This window comes from Saprolegnia parasitica (genome assembly GCF_000151545.1).
Source record: "Saprolegnia parasitica CBS 223.65 unplaced genomic scaffold supercont2.100, whole genome shotgun sequence".
Lineage (NCBI taxonomy): Eukaryota > Oomycota > Saprolegniomycetes > Saprolegniales > Saprolegniaceae > Saprolegnia > Saprolegnia parasitica.
Genome location: NW_012156494.1, coordinates 100232 through 107850, shown reverse-complemented (window position 1 = coordinate 107850; position 7619 = coordinate 100232). Strand labels below are relative to the sequence as shown.

Sequence of the window (7619 nt, the reverse complement as noted above, 5' to 3'; positions counted from 1 at the left end):
GACGGGTCGGCGCCAGCTCGCACCCACGAGCGAGACAATGAACGGACAGTCCATCCTACTCACAAGATGTGAGTACGTATACAACACGCCATGGGACGTACTCGGCCATGAGGATGATTTCGTCAATGAACTGCTGGACCGCGTCCGGGTGGCGGTACAACAATCGCTTGATCGCGACGGGCTCGGAGGCGTACGTGCCGAGCCAGACTTCGCCGTAGGCGCCAGACGCGAGGGGCTTGTCGCTTGTGACGCGGAGCTCGGAGAGCTCGAGGCGGTGCTGGCGCAGGCGGGAGACGTCAAGGAGGCCGTCCGAGCTGTCGGCAGTCGGCATTGTGCGACCCGTGGAGCTGCTGTAGTAGCTGGATAGGGTGTTGACAGTTCGGCGCTTGCGGTAGCGATGAAGAATGCAACCAAGAATGAGCAGTAGGAAAGCAGTGCCAACAGTAATGGCTGCAACGACGGTTGAAGTCTCTATAAAGTACTTGATTTGCCGTCGTTGACGGCGCGTAGAGACGTACCGGTACGCTTGGATGACTGCGGGCTCGCGACGCACACCCGCACGGTAATGTTGGTCTTGCCTGCCCAAAGCGTCTGAACGGATCCGTCGATGGCACCACATGCGCCGGTGTCCACGGAGACGTCGCGTGTGATATGGAAACCCTTGGGGTCGACGTAGCTGCCATTCCACGGCTGGAGCTCGTCGAGGGCTGCAAAGGTCTCGCGGGTCATCGTGAAATTCGTCAGTGGGCAATTTTGCAGCCGCTAGAACGGAGTTAGAATTCGTCGTCATTTGAGTCAAGAGAGTACAAGAACTGGAGGCTCTTTGAGAGGTGGACACCCGCAATTGTCGCGATGGGGTTGTTATCGAGGCGCCTACAATACCGATCATGGTGAGTTGGTTATGTTGATGCAAGTTGTCGTAAACGTACAAGAGAGTTAGCTGGTTCCAGTTGCGGTCGACGACTTCATCGAGAAGGTTTGAGTCCAAATTCCTAAGTAGGTTTTGAATCAGTCTAATGGCCACCTCGAAGCCACGTGTACAAGAAAGTAAGGTTCGTGGGGAGGTAGAAGAGGTCCGTGAGCGCGTTGGATTGGAAGGCTCTAGTGTATGTGAAAATGAGCTGCCACGACAGTATCAACCAGGGGATGGCACTTACAGCGTGTGCAGCGTCATGGGCAGTGCTTTCGGGATCGTTTGGAACGCATTGTCGACGAGAATCCTGCTTCTTACGTAAGCCGCATACACGTACATAATTCTTTTACGTACAGCTCTTGTAGACCCGGTGGCCATTGAAAGTTGAGCGGAATCACACCCAAGTTGCACGTTATGAAGGCCCTAGTTATCATTTATATCGTCCTCAGCCAACATCGGGAACATAGCCGTAAGTCACTTACATGGCTGTAAGGTGGGCAATTGCCGCCGGTGCAAATTCGTCCAGATAAATGTCCGAAATGTTGGAAAACCCCCTAAACGAGTGTGCATACATTAGCATGATTCGAAGCATAGGCATGGAGAAACGTACAGCTTGAGAAGCGAAGTTGGCAGCACTAAATCTTCAACCCACATCGTCGACGCATTGTAGAGTGCCCTGTATACGAGCATGAGCGACGTCCTGGAGTTCAAAGCGCGCACAGCTCCTGATATGGAAACATGGTCAGATTACCGAGACCAATGAAGCCCGTGAGGTTGGTTGCGTCTTGCGGCACTTGCTTGGACGATCGAACGCAGGACGTGTTGACGCTGCAGATGGGTGCGGACGGCGAACACAATCCATCCGCAACGAGAATGTTGCCGACCGTGTAGTTGTGATACGGGCAGACTGCACCAAGCACGGCGGCAGGGAGGAATAGCGCCCGAAACCACTGCATGACCAAATTGCAAGTGTCCAACGAGCTACCGGCACATTTAATCGCCCGACGTGATTACTCCATGCACCACCCGCTCGCGTTTACGATCGCGACGTCACGAAACAAGTCATACGTCGGATTGTAATCGTACAATACTGTATATACTGTACCGATATTCAGCCTGCGCGTCGCAAATTGCGGTGCGAAGAGGAAACCGGCTGCTTCAAACTGAGACTTGGACTGTTGGTGTACAATTCCAACAGGACCTGGCTTGTGTGGACCCATCACAGCAATGATGGGTCCACACAGCTTCTGCACGGCCGTCCGATCGGAAGGCTCCTAGTTACTAGTACGTTTATGAAACTGTTCCATACGTTTGCCGTCTTGCGTTATTGGTCTTGCGTGCGCCATTTCGTCTCATATCGAAAACCGATTTCCACGGCATACAGTGCGCTGCGCTCGAGGTACTGGTGTGTCCATGAGTGAATGGGTTTGTACTTACAACGCTGGTTATGTATTCCAGCGCTTTTAGTTGTGGCGGCGGATATTGTTCAGCTTGAAACAAGGGTAGCCTGAACATAATGAATAGGAATAAATACACTGGGAATGAGCACCATTTTGCATTGCGATCATCCAAACGACGAACGCATCTCTCACATTTACCGGTACTATCGTTGACTATGTGCCTTCTTCGTCTCTCTTGTGTCATCGGCAGCTGCAGCTTACCAGTACTGCCTCGGGAGGTCACAGTACGTATGCTTTTTAATCTCTCTCGATCCTGACAAACACTTTGGATTGGTGCAAATGCAACTCTTTTCGACTAATTTAAAAAAGATGATTCTGGCCAATCAAGTGCAGTTTTTACTGAACATTACAACCAATCAGAAGCCGCACGGAAAGTTTCACAGCCCAGAGCGTGTTTGGTCAGAAGCGAGAGATGGGCGAGCGCGGTCTCAGCATCAAGACCGACGGGACCAAGCATGCGTGGGAGTCGGGCGGCGCCGATGAGTTCCCGCAGCTCTGCGAAGGTTGCCTCGGCGAAGACCCGTACGTGCGCATGATGAAGGAGTCGTTTGGGCGGCAGTGCAAGACGTGCGACCGCCCGTTCACGGTCTTCCGCTGGAAGCCGGGCAAGAAGGCGCGCTACAAGAAGACCGAGATCTGCCAGACCTGCGCCAAGATCAAAAATGTGTGCCAGACGTGTGTCTTAGACCTGCAGTACCATCTGCCTGTGCAGGTCCGCGACGCCTTCCTCTCGGAGCAGGAGCGCCAGAACGTGCCCCTGAGCGAGGCCAACCGCGAGTACCACGCGCAGCAGCACAACCTCATGCTCGAAGACGAAGGCCTCGTCTCCGCGTATGGCAAGTCGTCAGCGCCCAACCAAGCGCTTCTTCGCATGGCCCGCGTCGAGCCGTACTACAAGCGCAACCGCCCGCACTTCTGCTCGTTTTTTGCGCGCGGCGAGTGCAAGCGCGGTGAGATGTGCCCGTACCTGCACGAGATGCCTCCGCCCAAGGGCAGCGCACTCGCAAAGCAGAATATCAAGGACCGTTTCCACGGCAAGAACGACCCCGTCGCCGAGAAGATGCTCGCGACAGAAGGCAAAGCGCTGCAAATCAACCGCCGCCGCCGTGGGATCCCGCCGCCGCCGCCTCCGCCGCCTGTCGTTGAAGCAGAACCAACGAGCGTACCGCCGCCACCCGCGTCGACGTAGTATCGCAGCGGTGATCCATGCATAACTAATAAGCACTTGTTTCAATTGTTATTATTTCTTTTTTTCTGCATTCACTAGATCGACGGGCGCCGAGACGCCATTGGCTTGCGAGCAGAGTAAAGCATGGCAGCAACGGTGTTTCTCGACAGGAAACCCGCTTGGGACGTCGGCGACTCATCGGTGCGACTCATCGGTGATGTAGTTAGTCGAAAAAGTGATCGTCTTCGAGGTGTAAAAGCGATTCGCGAGTCGTGGTCAATGCTGGCTGCCTTCGATAAGACTTGTTGGGAAATGCTGGAGCGTCAAGAGACAGGGATATCCTGGCTACTTGTCACTGTGAACGCGACTCGTCTACCTTTAAAATGACATTCGGGCCCGCCACATCGCACGGCCCGTCCTGGCGCCGGCGCTTGAGCAAGCTCGAGTCGATGGTCCACGACGAGCACGCAGACGCGATGCGCCCGTCGAGCGTCTAGTACGCAACGATCGGCAGCGCGCTCCTCGGGGCGTTCCAGTTTGGCTGGCTCCTCTCGCTCAACTCCGTTCCGTTCAACGCCAACTGCGACGCGAACCCGATCCCGGTTGGCGACTGCCTCCTCTTTGCGCCGCACTCGGAGAACAAGTGGACGCTCGCCGTCTCGGCGTGGATCGCCGGCGGCGCCGTCGGGGCCATTTGCAGCGGTCTGCCCGCCGACGTCTTTGGCCGCAAGAAGACCCTGGGCGTGAACGCGCTCATCATTGTCTTCTCATCCAGAGCCTCGCGACAACCCTCGAGACGTTTACCATCGGGCGGCTCATCTCGGGCGTTGCGTCCGGCGTCGCCATCAACGTCTGCGAAGCGCTCATCTCAGAGATCTCGCCGTCGCAGATGCGCTGCGCACGCAAAAGATCCAAGCAGACAAGAAAACGGAAGGGTCGAGGAGCTCGCCCACATCGGCGCCTTCAGAGTACATTGAGACGTCACGTCACGTCCCCTTGCTGTCAACGCACCACCTGTGCGACACGGCGCGTCCGACGTCATCGGACGTCGCACATCTGGCGTCTTGTGTACACTATTGTCCCGGAAGCGCCGTCCGGCCGGATAGTGTGTCCGGATACGCCTCTCCGAATTCGCGCCAAATAACTGCTTCGCCCTAGAGGTCATTCTTCAATTTCATCCACGGCTTCAACAACGACTATCATCATGACGAGCAAGCGTGCGGGTGCTATCTTTGTCAACCACGGCGCGGGTCCGTTGCCGCTGCTTCGGCCTGTCTCGGACCCGGACCACGGATCGACACGCCGTTTCATGGAGTTCGACACGCCGAAGCTCCTTGGGCTCGAGGATGCGGCGACTCGGCCTCGCGCCATCGTCGTCGTCTCGGCGCACTGGCAAGATGACCGCGTCCAGATTTCGTCTGGGGCGTCCCACGACCTTCTCTACGACTACTACAAGTACGACGGGGGTGATTCCTCGTCGAGTGGTCACTCACTACGATATGCGTGTAGCTTCCCGGACGAAGCGTACAAGGTTACGTACAAGGCCCCGGGGTCGCCTGAGATTTCGCAAAAGATCCACGCGCTTCTAGCGCAGGCCAGCATTCCATCCAATTTGGACCCGACGCGGGGCTGGGACCACGGCACGTTTGTGCCAATGAAGCTCATTCGCCCGCAGGAAGACATCCCGATCGTCCAAGTGAGCGTCGTCGCGGGCTGGGACCCAGTGTTGCACTTCAAGATCGGCCAAGTGCTCTCGGTGCTTCGGAACGAGAACATTGCGATCATCGGCTCGGGCATGTCGTTCCATCCCAACTGGGGTACGCCCGTGACGAACGAGACAGAAGACCATGCGCGCACCTTCATTCGCGACCTCACGTCTGCGGTGTTGCAGCCGTCGATCGCAGCACGCGGCGATGCCTTGGCCAAGTGGGACTCGCTGCCTTTTGCGCGCGAGTGCCACCAGAAAGACGAGCACCTGATTCCGGTACGATACTTGCACTTCGTTGCCGTTGTTTTGTGGACTGAGATGACGTCGTCTTTAGCTGATGGTCGTCGCGGGCGCGGGTGGCGAAGGGATGGCGCAGGCGTTTGACGTGCACAAAGGCATGTACGAAGCGTTTGCGTGGACGGCGTGAAAGAGAGGTCGGTGATGACCATAATACGTAATTTGCATTTAATGAGATGACACTGCGCCGGTGGAATACGAGAAATTCGATTTGTGAAGGATGAGGCTGAGCCTGTGACTATCGAATACTGTACTGCTTGTGAAAGGAAATTGCTGTTTCTCGGATCTAACGTCCAATGAAGGTGATCTACTGTACTTCAACTTGGCTCGAAACAAATACTCCATGTGTCATGGGCACGTGTGGTAGCAACCTGACGCGTCGTCTATCGTGTCTTGATAGCTGTCTTGATGCTACTTTATGAGCAGCGGTACACTCAGCGGTACAGTTCATACTCGTTGACCACGTCGGCTTGTGTGACACAAGAACCGGCGCCTCCTTGCAGCAGCTGTTTTAGCCACATGGAGCCAAAAACTGTGGTACATGGGATGACTCTTTGTGTACACTATTCGGCCGGAAGAGGATTCCCCAGACGCAACTTCCGAGAGACATGCGCAGCGGACTTCGATGGACCCCAGTACCATCTGCTGCATGTGCTGACCTCTTGACGTGCCATTTCCGTCACATTCACTTTTCAACGTTTCCCAGGATGACAACTTCCACCACTGCACTCTCCACGCGAGCAGCGGCCGTCTTTGCCAACCACGGTGCTGGTCCATTGCCCGTGCTCTGCTCGGCGAAGGACCGTACGCATGGCCCGACACGTCGCTTTCTCGAAACGATGATCCCGACCCTCCTTGGATTAAAGGATACAGCGACGCGCCCCAAGGCTATCGTCTTGGTGACAGCGCATTGGGAAGAATCGTGTGTCGCCATCTCATCGGGGGCGTCCCCTGCACTTCTATATGACTACTACGGGTCCGCCACACACGCAAGTCCGCACATCACTTACATTCTGCACGTAGATTTCCTCGCCAAGCCTACGAAATCTCGTACAACGCGCCAGGGTCGCCAGCGATTGCCCAAAAGATCCACCAGCTCCTCTCAGAAGCCAACATTGATTCGCGCCTCCGACGCGCGGCTGGGACCACGGCACGTTTGTGCCAATGAAGCTCATTCGCCCGGACGAAGACATTCCGATCGTCCAAGTGAGCGTCGTCGCGGGCTGGGACCCAGTGTTGCACTTCAAGATCGGCCAAGTGCTCTCTGTGCTCCGTGATGAAAACATTGCGATCGTCGGATCTGGCGCGACCTTCCACCCCAGCCGTAGCGTCGTCGATAGCACACGCCGCGCGCGCAAGTTCAATGCGGCGCTGACCGAAGCCGCTCTCGGAACGTCCGTAGAGGGCCGACGCGAGGCGCTCAAGCGCTGGGCAACACTGCCGCACGCACGCGACTGCCATCAACGCGAAGAACACTTGATCCCGGTACACTGTGGCTCTGCATTCTGGATACCAGTAAGCTCATATATTTACGGTTGCTAGCTCATGGTAGTCGCGGGCGCCGGCGGAGCTGACAAAGGCAACGCGTTTGACGTGGATGACGGCATCTACACTTCGTTTGCGTGGCGTGGATAGAGTCGCCATGGCTTCCTCAACCTACTCGCAATATAAATGGATTTCTTTACAAAAGGTTGGACAGCAACAAAGGTGTCGAAACGAACGCAATATGAGAACGCGTTGATGTTTATTTTTGTTGTTGAAGTGAGTCTATTTCGATATAATTTACACTGAACTGGATATGGTGGTGGACTATCGATTCCAAGGTGCTACGACGAGCCGGCCGCCGAGAGGCTTAGCCGAGCGGGAGACGTGGCGTGTAAACGGCACATGCCGGAACAAAGTTGTCGCGTAGCCATGCGTCGTGCCGCAGGGCTGCCATCATTTGGAAGAGGCACAATGCTTGAGTGTTCAGCAGCAGGTGTTCGAGGTGCAGCTTGGTCAAGAACGCGGCTCGTTGGGCGGCGGCCTCAGGCGTCACAAGGGGCGCCTCGGGGCGAAAGACTCGGTCGTTGC

General features: G+C 56.0%; 5 protein-coding genes across 5 annotated transcripts; 4 read left to right on the top strand and 1 right to left on the bottom strand.

Annotated features, from left to right (window-relative positions):
• Positions 1–773: 773 nt before the first annotated feature.
• SPRG_12452 (hypothetical protein) lies at positions 774–1869 on the bottom strand (the record flags this gene model as incomplete). Its single annotated transcript, XM_012352501.1, has 8 exons — positions 774–873; positions 930–992; positions 1042–1101; positions 1158–1220; positions 1268–1336; positions 1396–1467; positions 1524–1589; positions 1634–1869. The coding sequence occupies 8 exons, from the start codon at positions 1867–1869 to the stop codon at positions 774–776; spliced, it is 729 nt and encodes a 242-aa protein (XP_012207891.1).
• An 887-nt stretch (positions 1870–2756) lies between these two features.
• On the top strand, positions 2757–3605 carry SPRG_12451 (hypothetical protein). The gene has a single exon (XM_012352500.1). The coding sequence runs from the start codon at positions 2786–2788 to the stop codon at positions 3560–3562; it is 777 nt and encodes a 258-aa protein (XP_012207890.1). The 5' UTR covers positions 2757–2785; the 3' UTR covers positions 3563–3605.
• Positions 3606–3924: 319 nt separating this feature from the next.
• Positions 3925–4518, top strand: SPRG_12450 (hypothetical protein; the record flags this gene model as incomplete). The annotated part of the gene is made up of 4 exons (XM_012352499.1): positions 3925–3993; positions 4039–4284; positions 4317–4391; positions 4483–4518. 4 exons carry the CDS (start codon positions 3925–3927, stop codon positions 4516–4518), a joined length of 426 nt encoding a protein of 141 aa, XP_012207889.1.
• A 194-nt stretch (positions 4519–4712) lies between these two features.
• Positions 4713–5748, top strand: SPRG_12449 (hypothetical protein). Its single transcript, XM_012352498.1, has 3 exons — positions 4713–4996; positions 5051–5525; positions 5584–5748. The coding sequence occupies exons 1-3, from the start codon at positions 4746–4748 to the stop codon at positions 5674–5676; spliced, it is 819 nt and encodes a 272-aa protein (XP_012207888.1). The 5' UTR covers positions 4713–4745; the 3' UTR covers positions 5677–5748.
• Positions 5749–6710: 962 nt separating this feature from the next.
• Positions 6711–7181, top strand: SPRG_12448 (hypothetical protein; the record flags this gene model as incomplete). The annotated part of the gene is made up of 2 exons (XM_012352497.1): positions 6711–7031; positions 7089–7181. 2 exons carry the CDS (start codon positions 6711–6713, stop codon positions 7179–7181), a joined length of 414 nt encoding a protein of 137 aa, XP_012207887.1.
• Positions 7182–7619: the final 438 nt, after the last annotated feature.